The sequence below is a fragment of the Hemiscyllium ocellatum genome, chromosome 46 (genome assembly GCF_020745735.1).
Source record: "Hemiscyllium ocellatum isolate sHemOce1 chromosome 46, sHemOce1.pat.X.cur, whole genome shotgun sequence".
NCBI classification, from domain to species: Eukaryota; Metazoa; Chordata; class Chondrichthyes; order Orectolobiformes; family Hemiscylliidae; genus Hemiscyllium; species Hemiscyllium ocellatum.
The window spans coordinates 5,644,174-5,663,666 of record NC_083446.1 but is presented as its reverse complement, the minus strand read 5'-3'; the positions used below and the strand labels follow the sequence as shown (position 1 = coordinate 5,663,666).

Below are 19,493 nucleotides of genomic sequence, written 5' to 3'. Positions count from 1 at the left end.
AGAGACTCTCTCGATTCCAGCTCTGACCGGACCCGAAAACTCCTGATTTCTCTCGGTGGGTGCTGGCAGATCTGCTGAGCCTTTCCGGCAAGTTCTGATTCGGGGTGGGGGCAGTGAGGAAGGACAGGGGAGTTGGTGCCTGGAGCCCAGGATGACCAGACATCCTAGATTCACCCAGTCCCAACTGGCCCCTATCCCTCCAAATCCTGTCCCCCCAATCCAGATGCCCCTTAATATCCTAGGTTCTGGATTAGTGGTGCTGGAAGAGCACTTTGGATGCTGCCTGACCTGCTGTGCTCTTTCAGCACCACTAATCCAGAACCTAGGATATTAAAAAGGGGGCATCTGGATTGGGGGGACAGGATTTGGAGGGATATGAGCCAATTGGGACTGGGTGAATCTAGGGTGTCTGGTCAGTGAGGGCTCCAGGAACCAACTCCCCTGTCCTTCCTCACCCCGAGTCAGAAATTGCTGGAAAGACTCAGCAGGTCTGCCAGCACCCGCCGAGAGAAATCAGGAGCTTTCGGGTCCGGTTAGAGCTGTTCCAGCACCACTAATCCAGAATCTGGTTTCCAGCATCTGCAATCATTGTTTTTTTTTAACCTTTTTAATATCCTAATTGAGTGCAGGAGATTTCCTAATGGAATATTGGAAAATGAAGGCTTTTTTTGTGTGTGTGTCGGAAAACAAATAGATCTCCATGTGCAGCCCCCTTTTTAGAGGACTTAAGATATATTTCCCTCCCTGTGTTCGTTTTTGTGAATGAATCTGGGCGAGTGGAACGTAGACCCTGGATACATGTTTACCGAACGTTGATACATTTGACAACGTTCCTTTCCGGCGCTGACGTCAGGCGCCTGGCCATTTCCGTGTTAGTTTCACTGAAACGTCCAGAAGAAATTGACGTGGGGGGTTTGGGATAGCAGTCTTTCTCAGCCCCCCCCCCACCTTCCTATTTGTAAATAGTTGCCCACCCCCTTCTCACCGAGGTGACCTGGAGCTGTTTTAACCCCCACAATGGAAGGTTAGTGTGTGTGTATATATATGTGTGACCAAATCACGCCCTATTCAAATAGCACTCAGCTCAAAGTGACCCAGTTTATTTTACAACCCCCCCCCCCTCCCTCTCACCCCTCAACTTGTTACTTTCTGTTTGCACACAGAACCACCCCCCCCCCCCCCCCCCGGAAAGTAAAGGGTGGTTGATCTGTTGCTATCTGTCCCTCCTTGCAGAGTGAGGTTCTGCATTTCGACTTAATTTCCCTCTTGGTCTCCTCCTCACTCGCAGGGACTAAACTTCCCTTTTGAGCACTGGCCACACATGCTGTGTGTTTGCTTCCAGGCGGTTTCTTCATCCCAGTTTTTTTGTTTGTTTTACCCACCCCCCCCCAAATTAATTAGGACTAGAGTATTTTGGTTTCTGTTTGGAAGGGGACAGGGATGCTCAGGAGGAGGTGGCCTATTGTCGTTACTATTTTAGTTACCAAACGTGCAAGCGAGATGGAAGGAGTTGGAGGAGGGAGGTGTGAGTCAATGTGGGAATTTTCCACCTGAAACGTTCGGTAACAATTACCCTTCCTGGCCTACAGCCTCCCAGCTGGGGAGTGCTGCACTGTCAAGGGCACTGTCTTCGGGAGGGCTGTGGATGTTGGGTTGGAGTAAGATGGGTGGTGGTGGTGGTGGGGAGGGGGAGCGCCATTCCCCCCTGCCCTTTCACGAAGCCAACGCGTAGCCCACCACCCACAGGCACCGGGTGATGCGGGGTACGGGTGCTGTTTCTGGGATCCTGCTGTGTACGAATGGTTCCCCACCTTTGAAAATTCTTCCCCGGCCCCGCAGCACTTCAGCATCTCCCTGAAGAGGCTGGAGGCGCCATAACAATGCATTATCAAGGGTGATCCAGGATGTGGTTTTGTCTTGGAGGGTCGGACCAGATGGAATGTTCTTTGGTATCTGCTACAATGGTAATGTTAGGATGGAAGATGGATTGGAGGGTGGGTTATTAAGCACTGGATGGGCCAAGTGGCCTGTATCTGTTTCTGTCAGTGGGGAAGGAATTGCGATTGCAAGGTTGGGGGTTTGAGCCCCACATTCCAGATTGGAGTCTACACTTAGCACTGAGGGAGCACCACACTGTCGGTGGGTCAGTGCTGAGGGAGTGCTGCACTGTCGGTGGGTCAGTGCTGAGGGAGTGCTACACTGTCGGTGGGTCAGTGCTGAGGGAGTGCTGCACTGTCGGAGGGTCAGTGCTGAGGGAGTGCTACACTGTCGGAGGGTCAGTGCTGAGGGAGTGCCGCACTGTTGGAGGGTCAGTGCTGAGGGAGTGCCGCACTGTCGGAGGGTCAGCGCTGAGGGAGTGGGCACTGTCGGCGGGTCAATGCTGAGGGAGTGCCGCACTGTCGGAGAGTCAGTGCTGAGGGAGCACCACACTGTCAGAGGGTCAGTGCTGAGGGAGCGCTGCACTGTCGGAGGGTCAGTGCTGAGGGTTAGTGCTGAGGAAGCGCCGCACTGTCGGAGGGTCAGTACTGAGGTAGTGTCGCACTGTCGGAGGGTCAGTGCTGAGGAAGCGCTGCACTGTCAGAGGGTCAGTACTGAGGTAGTGTTGCACTGTCGGAGGGTCAGCAGCTAAGGGGGCGCCGCACTGTCGGAGGGTCAGCGCTGAGGGAGTGCCGCACTGTCGGAGGGTCAGCGCTGAGGGAGTGCCGCACTGTCGGAGGGTCAGCGCTGAGGGAGTGCCGCACTGTCGGAGGGTCAGCGCTGAGGGAGTGCCGCACTGTCGGAGGGTCAGCGCTGAGGGAGTGCCGCACTGTCGGAGGGTCAGCGCTGAGGGAGTGCCGCACTGTCGGAGGGTCAGCGCTGAGGGAGTGCCGCACTGTCGGAGGGTCAGCGCTGAGGGAGTGCCGCACTGTCGGAGGGTCAGCGCTGAGGGAGTGCCGCACTGTCGGAGGGTCAGCGCTGAGGGAGTGCCGCACTGTCGGAGGGTCAGCGCTGAGGGAGTGCCGCACTGTCGGAGGGTCAGCGCTGAGGGAGTGCCGCACTGTCGGAGGGTCAGCGCTGAGGGAGTGCCGCACTGTCGGAGGGTCAGCGCTGAGGGAGTGCCGCACTGTCGGAGGGTCAGCGCTGAGGGAGTGCCGCACTGTCGGAGGGTCAGCGCTGAGGGAGTGCCGCACTGTCGGAGGGTCAGCGCTGAGGGAGTGCCGCACTGTCGGAGGGTCAGCGCTGAGGGAGTGCCGCACTGTCGGAGGGTCAGCGCTGAGGGAGTGCCGCACTGTCGGAGGGTCAGCGCTGAGGGAGTGCCGCACTGTCGGAGGGTCAGCGCTGAGGGAGTGCCGCACTGTCGGAGGGTCAGCGCTGAGGGAGTGCCGCACTGTCGGAGGGTCAGCGCTGAGGGAGTGCCGCACTGTCGGAGGGTCAGCGCTGAGGGAGTGCCGCACTGTCGGAGGGTCAGCGCTGAGGGAGTGCCGCACTGTCGGAGGGTCAGCGCTGAGGGAGTGCCGCACTGTCGGAGGGTCAGCGCTGAGGGAGTGCCGCACTGTCGGAGGGTCAGCGCTGAGGGAGTGCCGCACTGTCGGAGGGTCAGCGCTGAGGGAGTGCCGCACTGTCGGAGGGTCAGCGCTGAGGGAGTGCCGCACTGTCGGAGGGTCAGCGCTGAGGGAGTGCCGCACTGTCGGAGGGTCAGCGCTGAGGGAGTGCCGCACTGTCGGAGGGTCAGCGCTGAGGGAGTGCCGCACTGTCGGAGGGTCAGCGCTGAGGGAGTGCCGCACTGTCGGAGGGTCAGCGCTGAGGGAGTGCCGCACTGTCGGAGGGTCAGCGCTGAGGGAGTGCCGCACTGTCGGAGGGTCAGCGCTGAGGGAGTGCCGCACTGTCGGAGGGTCAGCGCTGAGGGAGTGCCGCACTGTCGGAGGGTCAGCGCTGAGGGAGTGCCGCACTGTCGGAGGGTCAGCGCTGAGGGAGTGCCGCACTGTCGGAGGGTCAGCGCTGAGGGAGTGCCGCACTGTCGGAGGGTCAGCGCTGAGGGAGTGCCGCACTGTCGGAGGGTCAGCGCTGAGGGAGTGCCGCACTGTCGGAGGGTCAGCGCTGAGGGAGTGCCGCACTGTCGGAGGGTCAGCGCTGAGGGAGTGCCGCACTGTCGGAGGGTCAGCGCTGAGGGAGTGCCGCACTGTCGGAGGGTCAGCGCTGAGGGAGTGCCGCACTGTCGGAGGGTCAGCGCTGAGGGAGTGCCGCACTGTCGGAGGGTCAGCGCTGAGGGAGTGCCGCACTGTCGGAGGGTCAGCGCTGAGGGAGTGCCGCACTGTCGGAGGGTCAGCGCTGAGGGAGTGCCGCACTGTCGGAGGGTCAGCGCTGAGGGAGTGCCGCACTGTCGGAGGGTCAGCGCTGAGGGAGTGCCGCACTGTCGGAGGGTCAGCGCTGAGGGAGTGCCGCACTGTCGGAGGGTCAGCGCTGAGGGAGTGCCGCACTGTCGGAGGGTCAGCGCTGAGGGAGTGCCGCACTGTCGGAGGGTCAGCGCTGAGGGAGTGCCGCACTGTCGGAGGGTCAGCGCTGAGGGAGTGCCGCACTGTCGGAGGGTCAGCGCTGAGGGAGTGCCGCACTGTCGGAGGGTCAGCGCTGAGGGAGTGCCGCACTGTCGGAGGGTCAGCGCTGAGGGAGTGCCGCACTGTCGGAGGGTCAGCGCTGAGGGAGTGCCGCACTGTCGGAGGGTCAGCGCTGAGGGAGTGCCGCACTGTCGGAGGTCAGCGCTGAGGGAGTGCCGCACTGTCGGAGGGTCAGCGCTGAGGGAGTGCCGCACTGTCGGAGGGTCAGCGCTGAGGGAGTGCCGCACTGTCGGAGGGTCAGCGCTGAGGGAGTGCCGCACTGTCGGAGGGTCAGCGCTGAGTGAGCGCCGCTCTGTCGGAGGGTCAGCACTGAGGGGGTGTCGCACTGCCAGAGAGTCAGTACTGAGGGAGTGCCACACTGTTAGAGGGTCAGTACTGAGGGAGTGTCACACTGTAGGTGGGTCAGTGCTGAGGGAGTGCTGGAGTGTCAGAGGGTCAGCGCTGAGGGTGTGCTGGAGTGTCAGAACTGTAATTTTCAGATGGGACATTAAGCAAATCTGTCTGTCTGTCTGGGGGCCATAATCAGCCATGTGTCTCATGGATGGTGCAGTAAGATCAATGGTCCATGACTGGTCAGATGTTTTCCATTTCTATAAAAGGTCCCACAGACAATATTGAGTGGAAAACAGGAAAGTCCTCTTATATACTGGAATATATTTATTCCTCACCCAAAATGCATTTAAAACATTGCTTAGTTTATTTAAAATATTACCTGTGTGTATCACCTGATCTTCCTCTTTTCCTGTTGCCTCTGTGGCTCAGTTGTTCGCACTGCTGCCTCACAGCACCAGGTTCAATCCCACCCTCGGGCGACTGTCTGTGTGGAGTTTGCACATCCTCCCCGTGTCTGCATTGTTTTCCTCCGGGTGCTCCAGTTTCCTCCCACAGTCCAAACATGTGTAGGTTAGGGTGAGTTGGCCGTGCTGAATTGTCCCATAGTGCCCAGGGATGTGCAGGTTAGGTGCATTAGTCAGGGGTAAATGTAGAGTATAGAGAAACCTCAATTATTCAGCATTCGATTGCCTGAATTTCGGATTATCCAGCAAGATCACGAGGTCCCACTGCTTGGCTAAACTGTGTTATCTGAACACTCGATTATCTGAACACTCGATTATCTGAACACTCGATTATCTGAACACTCGATTATCTGAACACTCGATTATCTGAACACTCGATTATCTGAACACTCGATTATCCGAACACAATACTCTCCACCCGTGCCATGCAGATAATAGAGGTTCCTCTGTAATAGGATAGAGGAAACGGGTCTGGGTGGGTTACTCTCCGGAGGGTTGGCGTGGACTTGTTGGGCCGAAGGGCCTGTTTCCGCACCTAGGGAATCTTATGATTCCGAACCAACCTGCTCAGAGATGTTGTGATGCACCCGCAGAGCAAGTGGGAACTGAACCCTGGCTCAGAGGCAGGAACGCTACCACTTTTGTATCATCTGCTCCATTAGAATCTAACCTTCTAGTTAAAAAGACAAATGTTCACTTGGCATTTCTGTAAACGAGATTGTTGCTATTTATTTATCAAATCTCTTCGGATGTCCACTGTTTTGTTTTGCTATTTAAAGAAAATAACTGAGTTTTAGTCCGGAATGTCTAATCTTACGGGTAACTCGGGCTTGACCTCCAATAGCTTTGACTCCATGTAAAATCCCCATTTACAGCACTTAGCTCGACATTGTTAGCGGATTTAGCTATAGGGCTCTCTTCTTATTAACCTTAATAAGTGAATCATTGAGGTCCTATCATTAATATTTCTGGTTCGCTAACTGCTTCCTTCCAGGTTAACAATATACCTATTAGCTCTAACTGGTTAGCAGCAAAATACCATCCCCAACCAATAACTTGCTTCCAATTTTGTGAAGTTTCATTTTAGCTGGTAGTTGGTGTCATAGATTTGGGGTACATAAAGGGTATTGTAGTGGATGTAAGGTTTTGCAAGATCCAAAAGCCTTCAATGATTTGCAGATCTGATTTAAGTTGCTGGAAAAGCTCAGCAGGTCTGTGAAGAGAAATCGGTTAACGTTTCCAGATCCGATGACCCTTCCTCAGAACGCAGGGTGACTCGAGTTGCGTGAGGTGCCAGGGGACAGGTACTGGAATCAGTTGTCAGTTTTGCAAGCATTTGTAATCTCAATCGTCGAAAGCCTTTTGAATTTAGGAAGTGGGATACAACTTCATAAATTTGGTACCTTCCTTGGAGACCAAAGGGGAGCTGTGCTAAAGACTTGGAACCGATTGAGCGACTCAAGACTGGGCTCCACAAGGTGGTGTGGGCCATGAACTGTACTCCAGCACAATCTGTAACCACGGCATATCCCCCCACTCAGCCCTTACCATTGAGCCAGGGTTCGATGGAGAGCGCCAACCTGGTGAAGCTACCAAACAGCGTCCGCAGCAAGGGATAGACAGAGCTAAGCGATCCCACATGTAACGGTTCAAATCTAAGCCCTGTCGTGAATGGTGATGGACGATTCAACAACTCACTGGAGGGGGAGGAGCCTGCCCACCCTCACTGATGGGAGGAGCCTAGCACATCAGGGCAAAAGGTCAGGCCGAAGCCTTTGTAGAGATCTTCAGCCGGAAGTACCGATTGGATGATCCATCTTGGGGTCCTCCAGTGGTCCCCAGCATCAGGCTCCGGCCAATTTGATTCACTCCCTCATGAAACAGTTGGAGACACTGGATACTGCAAAGACTATGGGCCCTTACAACATTCCAGCAATAGGACTGAAGACTTGTGCTCCAGAACGTGCCGCTCCCCCTAGCCAAGCTCTTCCAGTACAGTTACAACGCTGACATCTACCCGACAATGTGGAAAATTGCCCAGGTATGTCCCGCACATAAAAAGCAGGGCAAATCCAACCCAGCCCCATCAGTCTACTCTCTATCGTCGGTTACATGATGGAAGGGGTCATCAACTGTGCCATCAAGCAGCATTTACCTGCTCAGTGATGCCCAGTTTGGGTCCCCCCCAAGGCCACCCAGCTCCTGACCTCATTCCAGCCCTTGGTTCAAACATGGACAAAAGAGCGGAATTCCAGCGGGGAGGGGAGAGGGACAGCCCTTGACGTCAAGGCTGCATTCGACCGAGTGTGGCATCAAGGGGCCCTGGCAAAACTGAAATCAATGGGTATCGGGAGGAAAACACTCTGTTGTTTGGAGTTAAACCTGACATATAGGAAAACGGTTTAAAAATGTGTTGCTGGAAAAGCGCAGCAGGTCAGGCAGCATCCAAGGAACAGGAGATTCGACGTTTCGGGCATAAGCCCTTCTTCAGGAATGGCTTAGGTAGGAAAATGGTGGTGATTGTTGGAGGGTCAGTCATCTCAGCTTCAGGACATCTCTGCAGGAGTTCCTCAGGGGAGTGTCCTCAGCCCAACCACCTTGAGCTGCTTCATCAATGACCTTCCCTCCACCATAAGGTCAGAAGTGGGAATCTTCACCAATGATTGCACAGTGTTCAGCACCATTCGAGACTCCTCGGGTACTGAAGCAGTCTTCAAATGCAACAAATGGACAATACCCAGGCTTGGGCCGACACGTGACAAGTAACATTCGCGCCACACAAATACCAGGCACTGATCCATCACCAATCAGAGACAGCCCCTTGACAGTCAATGCTGTTACCATCACTGAATCCCCCACTATCAACATCTTGGGAGTTACCATTGACCAGATACTCAACTGGATTCACCACAGCAGCTACCAGTGCGGGACAGAGGCTGGGAACGCTGCCGTAAGTAACTCCCTGCCGGACTCCCCCCAAAGCCTGTCCATCATAGACAAGGCACGAGTCAGGAGGGTGAGGGAATACTCCCCACTTGCCCCTGGATGGGGGCAACTCAACAAGCTCGACACCATCCAGGACAGAGTGGCACCGTACCCACTCCCTCCCCCACCAACACTCAGTTGCAGCAGTGTGTACCATCTACAAGACGCACTGCAGAAACTCGCCAAAGATCCTCAGGCAGCACCTTCCAAACCCGTGACCCACTTCCATCGAGAAGATCAAGGGGCAGCAGGTACATGGGGACACCGCCCTCTGCCAGTTCCCCTCCAAGCCCCTCACCGTCCCGACTTGGAAATGCATCAGCCATTCCTTCACTGGGAATCCTGGAACTAACTCCCTCAATGTTATTGTCCCTCCAGCAGATAGACGGCAGTTGTTCAAGATGGCAGCTCTCCTCCTCAAGGGTGGTAAATGTTGACCAACTACAAATGAATTTTTAAAACGTTACCAAAAATTGACCATGTATTACGCGCAATTAAAAAAAACCAAACATTTTAAGACGACTAGAATTGGAAAGTATATTAAACGTTCTGTTGGATCATGGTTAGACCACATTTGGGCCACTTTTGTAATTAGTTCTGGTGCCTATATAAAGGGAATGGAGGTATATCTAAGGAGCAAGGGAGTTTTTTCATGGAAATTGCAATTGTGCTTGTAGGTAATAGCGATCATAACGCAATTGAATTTCACATTCAGTTTGAGTGAGAGAGGAGCGGGTCTGAGACTTTTTTTTAAAAGAAAGGTAAATCAAGGGAATTATGGGAACACTGAACTAGCCGAGGAGAGTTGTCAAGTTGGGTGAACACGCCAAGTCAATAGAGATGCAGCAGCAGATGACTTAGGGGGATATTTCAGAGAGCATGGAATAGAGTGTGACAAATTCAAAGGGACAGACCCATCGTTTGTGGTTAACTAGAAATGTTAAAGATAAAAAAATGAAACTCATAAAAATGGGATGGCAGGTCAGAAGGTTATATAAAAAAAAACGTGTGACCCAAAAGTTAATAAAGAGAAACAGCTGGCTAGAAATGTAAAACTAGTCGGTAAGAGTTTCTATGAATACTTAAAGATGCAAATGATTGTGTTTGTTCTGTAGAAGGTGAGACTGGAGAATTAGCAATGGAAAATCAGGGGATGAGAGATGAACGAACAGATATTTTGAACCAAGCATCACTGCAGAGAATATAAGTAATTAGAAGCAGTGACAAATCGGAATTTGGAGGGGAGAAAGGAACTCAGGAAAATCACACTGCCCAGGGAATGAAAGTCCCCAAGGCATGAGATGGACTTCATCCAGAGGGTATCAAAGTGGCTAGTTAATGTGTTTGTCTTAATTTTCCAAAGCACTCTCCGTTTGATGACAGTCTTGAGAGATCAGAAAAGGCTGAGTTTAACTCATTCCTTCAAAAAGAGTGTTAGAACACAGAAACCACCTTAACATCTATCCTAGGGAAATGTTAGAATGAAAGAAATATTAGTCGGGTGCTTGAGTAAGTTCAAACAGAGCTAGAATCACAGAATCCCATTCGGCCCATCGAGTCCACACCGACTCCCAAAGCACCATCCCAGCCTCATCTCCTACCTTATCCCTGCATTTCCCATCGCCAATCCCTGGGCGATTTAGCACCGCCAATCCACCCTAACCTGCACACCTTGGGACTGTGGGAGGAAACCCATGCAGACACGGGGAGAATGTGCAAACTCCCCACACACAGTCGCCCGAGGGTGAGATCGAACCCGGGTCCCTGGCACTGGGAGGCAGCAGTGCTAACCACTGAGCCACCGTATCACCCTCCCGGCTTTGCAAAGGGGAAATCGTGTTTTACCAATCGATTTGAGTTTTTTTTTGGTAACATGTTGTAGATAAAGCGAGAATTGGGTGGATGTACTGTACCTAGATTTGCATAAGATATTTGACAGGGTGTTACATCACTGATTCATATAGAAAATGAAGTCTTGTGGTAACATATTGGCATGGTTAGAAGATTGGCAGACTAATGGGAAGCTAATGGTAAGCATAAATGCATTTTTTTCCCCTAGTTTGTCACAGGGATTGATGCTGGGAATTCAGCTCTGCACAATTTATTGAAAAAACATTGATGAAGGGAGTTATAGTTTAATTTAATTATTTATTCTCGTGCATACCGACGTACAGTGAAAAGTTTTGTGTTGTATGCAGTAAAGGTGGACCATCCCATACAAAGTGCATTAGGAGTGCGATCTTACGGCTGCAGAGGTGGTGTGTAAAGAGTGAGGTCATTTAAATTCAAAATTTGTGGGGTCTATTCAGAAGTTTGATAACCGTGGGGAAGAAGCTGTTCTTGAATCTGTTGGTCTAAGTTTTTGTCCCTCCTGACTGACGGAAGAGGGTGAGAAAGATTATAACCGGGGTGGGAGGGGTCTCTGATGATGTCGGCTGCCTTCCTGAGGCAGTGGGGAGTGTGTAGATGGAGTCAGTGGATGGAAGGTTGGTTTGTGAGAGGGACTGGGCTGTGTCTTCACAGCTCCCTGGAGTTTCTCACGGTCCTGGGCAGAGCAGTTGCCGGGAAGGTGCATCTGTATTGGGTGAGAGTCCTTGTGGACGTGCTGAATTTCCTTAACCTCCTGAGGAAGACATTGTTGTGCTTTCTTGAGCGTCGCAGCGGTGTGGGGGGACCGGGGTAGATTGCGGGTGACCAGCACTCCCAGGAATGTGATGCTGTCCATTCTCAGCCCCACTAATACAGACAGGAGCGCTTCCTGAAGTCAATGGCCAGCTCCTTTGTTTTCCTGACGCTGATGGAGAGAGAGCCCCCAGCACTCTCTTCTCATTGGTTGAGATCTGGCCCTCCACAGTGAGTGTGGTCAGGGAGCCTGTAGATGGAGTTGGGGCAGAATTTGGCCACACAGTTGTGAGTGTACAGGGAATGCGCCAAGCAGCTGAGTGCACAGGCTTGTGGGGAACCTGTGTGGAGTCAGCTCATCACTGATGACCCAAAGATCGACGGAAAAAGACATTGTGACAAAGACTCGAGGGGAGAATAAACCAAACATGGGCTGGTGCATTGTGGGAAAGGCAGATCAGGGCAGCACTTGTAGCTTCATGGTCAGGTCCTGGGGAGTGTTGCTGGACAGAGGTTCATAGCTCCTTGAAAGTAGAGTTGCAGTATAATGTAGAAGGCATTTGGTACCCTTGGCTTTATTGGTCAGTGCTTTGAGTGTAGGAGTTGGGAGATCGTGTTGTCACTGTAGAGGACATTGGCAGTTTTGGAATACTGTGTTCGGTTCTGGACTCCCTACTATAGGAAGGAAGTTGTGCAACTTAAAAGGGTTCAGAAAAGATTTACCAGGATGTAGGAGGGTTTGAGCTACAGGGAGAGGCTGAATAAGCTGGGGCTGTTTTCCCTGGAGCGTCGGAGGCCTTATAGAAGTCTGTAAAATTATGAGGGGCATGGATAGGGTGGACAGCCAAGGTCCTTTTCCCAGGGTAGGAGAGTCCAAAACTAGACTGGGTTTAAGGTGAGAGGGGAAAGATTGAAAAGGGAGCTAAGGGGCAACATTTACATGCAGAGGGTGGTGCGTGTATGGAATGAGCTGCCAGAGGAAGTGGTGGGGGCTGGTACAATGACAACATTTCAAAGGCATCTGAGTATATGGGATTTGGAGACGTGGGGTCACAGTTTTAAGGTGAGAGGAGGGAGATTTAAAAAAGACATGAGGGACAAATGATTTATACACAGTGTAGTTCGTGTGTGGAATGAACTTCCTGAGGGTGTGGTGGATGTGGGTACAGTCACAGCATTTAAAAGATATTTGGATAAGGACATGAGTAGGAAAGGGTTTGGAGGGATATGGATCAGGAGCAGGCAGGTGGGACTGGGTTAGTTTGGGATTATGGTCGGCATGGACTGGTTGGACCGAAGGGTCTGTTTCCGTGCTGGATGACTGTTATGAATCGGAAGGATTTGGAGAGATGTGGGTCAAATGCTGGCAACTGGGAACCAGATTAGGTTAGGATAGCTGGTCGGCATGGATGGGTTGGACCGAAGGGTCTGTTTCTGTGCTGGTCGGCATGGATGGGTTGGACCGAAGGGTCTGTTTCCGTGCCGTACATCTCTAAGACTCCCAAGTGAGAGGGCAAAGATACGGCAAGTGAGATTTTAGCAGGATAAATAGAGGAAAAGCAGGAGATAGAGTGGATTGGCCGTGCTAAATTGTCCCATAGTGCCCAGGGATGTGCAGGTTAGGGTGGGTTGGCCGTGCTAAATTGTCCCACAGTGCCCAGGGATGTGCAGGTTAGGGTGGGTTGGCCGTGCTAAATTGTCCCATAGTGCCCAGGGATGTGCAGGTTAGGGTGTATTGGCCGTGCTAAATTGTCCCATAGTGCCCAGGGATGTGCAGGTTAGGGTGGATTGGCCGTGTGAAATTGTCCCATAGTGCCCAGGGATGTGCAGGTTAGGGTGGGTTGGCCGTGCTAAATTGTCCCATAGTGCCCAGGGATGTGCAGGTTAGGGTGGATTGGCCGTGTGAAATTGTCCCATAGTGCCCAGGGATGTGCAGGTTAGGGTGGGTTGGCCGTGCTAAATTGTCCCATAGTGCCCAGGGATGTGCAGGTTAGGGTGGATTGGCCGTGCTAAATTGTCCCATAGTGCCCAGGGATGTGCAGGTTAGGGTGGATTGGCCGTGTTAAATTGTCCCATAGTGCTCAGGGATGTGCAGGTTAGGGTGGATTGACCATGCAGAGTTACAGGGATAGGGTAAGGGTAGGTAGGATGCTCTTCTGAGGGGTGGTGTGGACTCGATGGGCCGAATGGCCTGTTTCCACACTGTAGGCATCCATTAACTGCCCTCTAGGCTATTAGGGATGGGCGATAAATGTTGGCCCAGCCAGTGACCCTCTCGTCCCGTGAATGAATTAAATCAAATCAACCACTTTTATATTGAACGGTGGACCAGCATCAATGGGCAAAATGGCTTGCTGCTCCTAATGTGAGCTTTGATATGGGGTGATAGTGTGTTGGAAAGGTTTCCTTATTCACATTTATCCCTTGGATCTCCTGTATAAGCAGATCTCTGTTGAGGGTTCAAGTCTTGAGGTAGGACTGAACCCTAGACCCCCTAGCCCAGATGTGCGGGCACTACCCTCTGCCCCCGTCAAGGTCATCTCCTCTGTAAGACAGTCATGAATAAATTCAGAGAGCTGTAAGGGTGAGGGGGCGTGTGTGTTTACCTGCTGTCCACATGATGTTTCTCTAAAGCTGACACCTCAAACCCTTGCTGAGTCCCAGCCATTTTAATCTCCCGGTTAATTTCCCTGGAACGCTCTCCTCAGCCCGAGGCAGAGGTGACGGACAGAATCGGTTACTTCCCCGAGTTTACACTTTCCGAGCTTTTATTTTCAGTATTGCCTGGACAGTGTCTGGTTATTTCTTGAGAGGCTCCGTGAGAGTTTCGTTACCAACTCCACTTTTGAGTCAATCTTGAAATCCCCTGCTGTCTCTCGCTGCTGAAATCTACAGCTTTTAGTCATTTCGTTACATTTCTCCATCTCCGATCTCTGCGTAACCATGTTATGATCACTCTTCCTTAACCCTCGGCTGATAATCCGAGCAGTCAGGTCCCTTGTTCCTAACGTCCCATTCTTTCTCCCTCTCCACAGATATTGCTTGAGGCGTTGAGTATTTCCAGCATTTCAGGCATTTCCTTTGGAAGATCAGATTTCCAGCATCAGCAATCTTCTCTCTCCCATTGCTGTGTTCTCCCTGTCGTGGGAGAGACTCGGGACAGCACAGAGGGAGTTTTACTCTGCTCTAACCCCGTGCTGTCCCTGTCCTGGGAGTGTTTAATGGGGGACAGTGTAGAGGGAGCTTTACTCTGCATCTTACCCCGTGCTGTCCCTGTCCTGGGAGTGTTTGATGGGGAACAGTGTAGAGGGAGCTTTACTCTGCATCTTACCCCGTGCTGTCCCTGTCCTGGGAGTGTTTGATGGGGCACAGTGTAGAGGGAGCTTTACTCTGTATCTAACCCTGTGCTGTCCCTGTCCTGGGGAGTGTTTGATGAGACAGTGTAGAAGGAACTTTACTCTGTATCTAACCCCGTGCTGTCCCTGTCCTGGGAGTGTTTGATGGGGGACAGTGTAGAGGAAGCTTTACTCTGTATCTAACACTGTGCTGTCCCTGTCCTGGGAGTGTTTGATTGGTGGACAGTATAGAAGGAGCTTTACTCTGTATCTAACCCTGTGCTGTCCCTGTCCCGGGGAGTGTTTGATGAGACAGTGTAGAAGGAGCTTTACTCTGTATCTAACCCCATGCTGTCCCTGTCCTGGGGAGTGTTTGATGGGGACAGTGTAGAGGAAGCTTTACTCTGTATCTAACACCGTGCTGTCCCTGTCCTGGGGAGTGTTTGATGGGGCACAGTGTAGAGGGAGCTTTACACTGTATCTAACCACGTGCTGCCCCTGTCCTGGGGAGTGTTTGATGGGGGACAGTGTAGAGGGAGCTTTACTTTCAGTTTAAAAGAGGAGAGTGTGACAGGTGACTGGGTCGGGATATTGAACTGTGTGAGGAGTGAGCTGGGGGTGGGAGTTTGGACTGGCCGTTAATAATGGAGGGTACCACTCCCTGCCCAGGCTTATGGCTCTTTGGGAAGAAGACCAAAGGCGCTGTTTATTATTGGAATGGAGGAATACTGCCGAAAGCAGCAGGCTGGAGAGATTGGGGGTGTTCCCAGGCACAAAGTAGACAAAGCTGGCATCAGTTTGGGGCAGTGCCAATGGAAAATTGGTTCCTGTTTCAGGGGGAATGGTGAGTTAAAAATAGGGCGGTCTAGCCAAAGCCATGCAAGGAACCACAGTGGGAATACGGTGAGCAGAACTCAGTGCCTTTGCCGAGGCTTGGGGGCTGTGGAGGGAGTGTGCACGAGGTCCATCCTGGGCATGGAGGCACGGTCTTACGGGGAGAGGCTGAGGAGGTTGGGCATGTACTCATCGGGGTATCGAGAGCTTCACGCGATCAGGAATCTTCGGGACTTGACAGGGTCAGTGCACAGACACTCTGCCCTTCCAAGGGGGCAGGGATAGGGAGGGGGTGTAGGGGGGTGATAGAGCTAGGGAGGGGGTGTAGGGGGGTGATAGGGAGGGGGTGGAGGGCCTGCAGGGGGAGACAGATAGGGAGGGTGTGGAGGCGCTGGAGAGGGTGACAGAGATAGGGAGGGGGTGACAGAGATAGGGAGGGTGTATAGGGGCTGGAGGGGGTTACAGAGATAGGGAGGGGGTGTAGCGGTTGGAGGGGGTTACAGAGATAGGGAGGAGGTATAGGGGCTGGAGGGGTGACAGAGATAGGGAGGGGGTGTAAGGGCCAGAGGGGGTTACAGAGATAGGGAGGGGGTGTAGGGGCTGGAGGGGGTTACAGAGATAGGGAGGGGGTGGAGGGGCTGGAGGGGTGACAGAGATGGGGAGGGGCTGGAGGGGGTGATAGGGTGGGGGTCGAGGGGCTGCAGGGGGAGACAGGGAGTGGGTGTAGAGGCTGGAGGGGGTTACAGAGATAGGGAGGGGGTGTAGGGGCTGGAGGGAGTTACAGAGATAGGGAGGGGGTGGAGGGGCTGGAGGGGGTTACAGAGATAGGGAGGGGGTGGAGGGGGTTACAGAGATAGGGAGGGGGTGGAGGGGCTGGAGGGGGTTACAGAGATAGGGAGGGGGTGGAGGGGCTGGAGGGGGTTACAGAGATAGGGAGGGGGTGGAGGGGCTGGAGGGGGTTACAGACATAGGGAGGGGGTGTAGGGGCTGGAGGGGGATACAGAGATAGGGAGGGGGTGTAGCGGTTGGAGGGGGTTACGGAGATAGGAAGTGTGCCGATGGAGGGATGTGAACCTGAGGACCTGTGATGAGAAAGCCCAGTCTGATCCAACAGTTTGAGTGATGAGGCCTTCAGCCCTGTCTCGAGCCTGCTCCCCCATTCCGCTCCCTCATGGACCGTTGTGGTGTTTTAACATGAGCAACTGGAACTAAGTTCTGGGAGTTGCAGGTAAGTGTGTACAAGGCCTGCTCAAGTAACCTCTCGTTTCTCTGTATCTTCTCTCCCAACCTGCAGCCTTCCTTCCAATTGGAGTGACACAATGGAACACCGCTGTCAATCCAGGTTAGTCCGCAAAGAATATCTGCCTCATTCTTGTCACGGGATGTGGGTAGCACTGGTAAGACTGGTATTTCTTGCCCTGTCTCAGATTGCCCCTGGGCAAGGTGGGGCTGAGCTGCCTTCTTGGACTGGCTGCAGTCCATCTGCTGGAAGGGACGCCCACAATGCCCTCAGGGAGGGAATTCCGGGATTTGCACCCAGCGAAGGAACGGCCGATATATTCCCAGTTTGGGACGGTGAGGGGCTCGGAGGGGAACTTGCAGGGGAGTGGTGTTCCTCTGTATCTGCTGCCCTTGCCCTTCTAGGTTGGAAGTGGCCGTGCGTTTTGGAAGGTGCTGCCCGAGGATCTCTGGTGCCATGTGTCTTGTAGCTGGTGCACCCTGCCGCTTCCGAGCGTCGGTGGTGGGAGGGAGTGGGGAATGTGATACCAATCGAGTGGGGGCTGCTTTGTCCCTGGATGGTGTCGAGCTTCTCGAGTGTTGTTAGAGCTGCTGCCCCCCCCTCCCCCATCCAGGGGCAAGTGGTGAGTGTTCCCTCACCCTCCTGACTTGTAGATGGTGGGACAGGCTTTGGGGAAGAGTCAGGAGGAGAGTTACCCGCTGCAGGATTCCCTGTCTCTGACCTGCTGTGGGTGCCACAGTGCCCTCCGCTTGGGGTGCCCACATTCCCTCTGAGCTGTGCAGTCCCTAAGGAAGCTTAGTGTACTTGACCGACGAGGTAGGGACTCGATGGGTTGCATAGCCTGCTGCCCCACCGTCCGGACTCTACGTCTGTTGGCACACCTCCCACTTAGTGTCATAGAGATGCACAGCACAGAAACAGACCCTTCGGTCCTCCAGATATCCCAATCCAATCTAGTCCCACCTGCCAGCACCTGGCCCATATCCCTTCAAACCCTTCCTATTCATATTCCCATCCAAATGCCTTTTAAATGTTGTCATTGTACCAGCCTCCACCACATCCTCTGGCAGCTCATTCCATACACGCACCACCCTCTGCGTGATAAAATTGCCCCTTAGGTTTCTTTTATATCTCTCCCTAACTCTATTTGCCAACGCTATCTCCTGTCCCCTTTCTGCCCTCCTGATTTCCCTCTTAAGTATACTCCTACTTCCTTTATACGCTTCTAAGGATTCACTCGATCTATCCTGTCTATACCTGACATATGCTTCCTTCTTTTTCTTAACCAAACCCTCAATTTCTTTAGTCATCCAGCATTCCCTATACCTACCAGCCTTCCCTTTCACCCTGACAGGAATATACTTTCTCTGGACTCTTGTCCATTTTCCAGCCGTCCCTTTACCTGCGAACATCTGCCCCCAATCAGAAACCTCGATTTTCCTGCTCCTCGGATGCTGCCTGACCTGCTGTGCTTTTCCAGCACCGCTTTAATCGAGACTGTGCTCCCAAAACTGTCAGTCAGTCTATCTGCCCAAAAACTCCAGTCAGGAGGGAGAAGGGTCAATTTTAATAGAGGGCTTTCGCTGATGCACAGCCTTGTGGGATGGCTGCACCGCCATTTTCCTCTCCAGTGACATTCTCTCCCCCCCCCCCCCCCCCCCCCCCCCAGTGATTTCTTTTGGTGTCATTTTGAAATGAAAATCTCCTTGCTTTCCTCAATCTCGCTAACTGCACCCAAGGTGAGCGAGGAGAAGTGTTTAATTTTTTTAAAAGGAAACAGAACCCTACGTGATGAAAATGTTTGTTTTATACCAAAAGAAAGTGCAGAATCTTAACAAAAGGTATATGCAGTAAGTAGTCCTTCAGAAAATGGGATTAGATTAGTCAGGTGCCTGCTCTTGGCTGCTGTAGAGCTGATGGGCCTTTTTCTGTGCTGTAGATCTCTTTGACTCTAAGAAAGGAATGAGATTTCTAATCCCGAGCTTGGGTTCAGAGTTGGCAATTTCTTTACTCGCACCAACAGCCAGCAAGTCTTCCTACTCTTCATTTAGAGTCATAGCCTTGTACAGCACAGAGGCAGAACCTTTGGTCCAACCCGTCCATGCCGACCAGATATCCTAGATTAATCTAGTCCCGTTTGCCAGCACTTGGCCCATATCCCTCTAAGCCCTTCCTATTCATATACCCATCCAGATGCCTTTTAAATGTTGTCATTGTACCAGCCTCCACCACCTCCTCTGGCAATTCATTCCATACACGCACCACCCTCTGTGTGAAAAAGTTACCCCTTGGGTCCCTTTCAAATCTTTCCCCTCTCACCCTAAACCTATACCCTCTAGTTTTGGACTCACCCACCCCAGGGAAAACACCTTGTCTATTCGCCCTATCCGTGGCCCCTCAGGATTGTATAAACCTCTATAAGGTCACCCCTCAGCTTCCGACGCTCCAGGGAAAACAGTCCCAGCCTGTTCAGCCTCTCCCTGTAGCTCAAACCCTCCAACATCCTTGTAAATCTGTACTGAAGCCTTTTCACATTTCACATCCTCGTTTCTCAGCCTCTGGAGAAGGTGAATTGTTTGTCAGTGTGCTTTAAAGCAGCCAGCTCTTTGGTCACTGGGGGCTTTGAGTCTCCCTCCTCCTGGATGCAGCTAACTCCTCGTCCCCTTTCCTCAAGACGGGATTTATAGCTGCTGTTTCTCTCCATCCACAGTCAGTTCTGCAGCGTACGCGATCGCAGAGGGTCGCTCAAGGGGACTTCTTAATTCCTTTGCTGTCTTCCCCTCCCTTCCAGCCCCCCCTTACATCCAGATCCTGGAACAGCCCAAACAACGTGGGATGCGTTTCCGGTATAAATGCGAGGGACGCTCGGCCGGGAGCATCCCTGGGGAGAAGAGCACAGACAGCACCAGGACGTACCCCGCCATCGAGGTAAGGTGTGGGCAGTGGGCGCTGTCTATGGGGGGGGGTGGGGTTGGGGGGGGTGGGGTGGGGTGGGGCTGGGCTGGGGGTGTGGTGCTGGGGTGGGGGTGGGGTGTTGGGGTGGGAGGTGGGGTTGGGGTTGGAGGTGGGGTTGGGGTTGTGATGTCAG

At 52.9% G+C, this 19,493-nt stretch overlaps 1 protein-coding gene across 1 annotated transcript in view; it reads left to right on the top strand.

Moving 5' to 3' along the window:
• The first annotated feature begins 876 nt into the window (after positions 1-876).
• rela (v-rel avian reticuloendotheliosis viral oncogene homolog A) overlaps positions 877-19,493 on the top strand; it is a 33,693-nt gene continuing 15,076 nt past the window's right edge. The window contains exons 1-3 of the mRNA XM_060855353.1: positions 877-1,024; positions 16,460-16,507; positions 19,197-19,333. Coding sequence (XP_060711336.1) covers positions 1,018-1,024; positions 16,460-16,507; positions 19,197-19,333 — 192 coding nt within the window. The 5' untranslated portion in view covers positions 877-1,017. The remainder of the gene's footprint in view (positions 1,025-16,459; positions 16,508-19,196; positions 19,334-19,493) is intronic.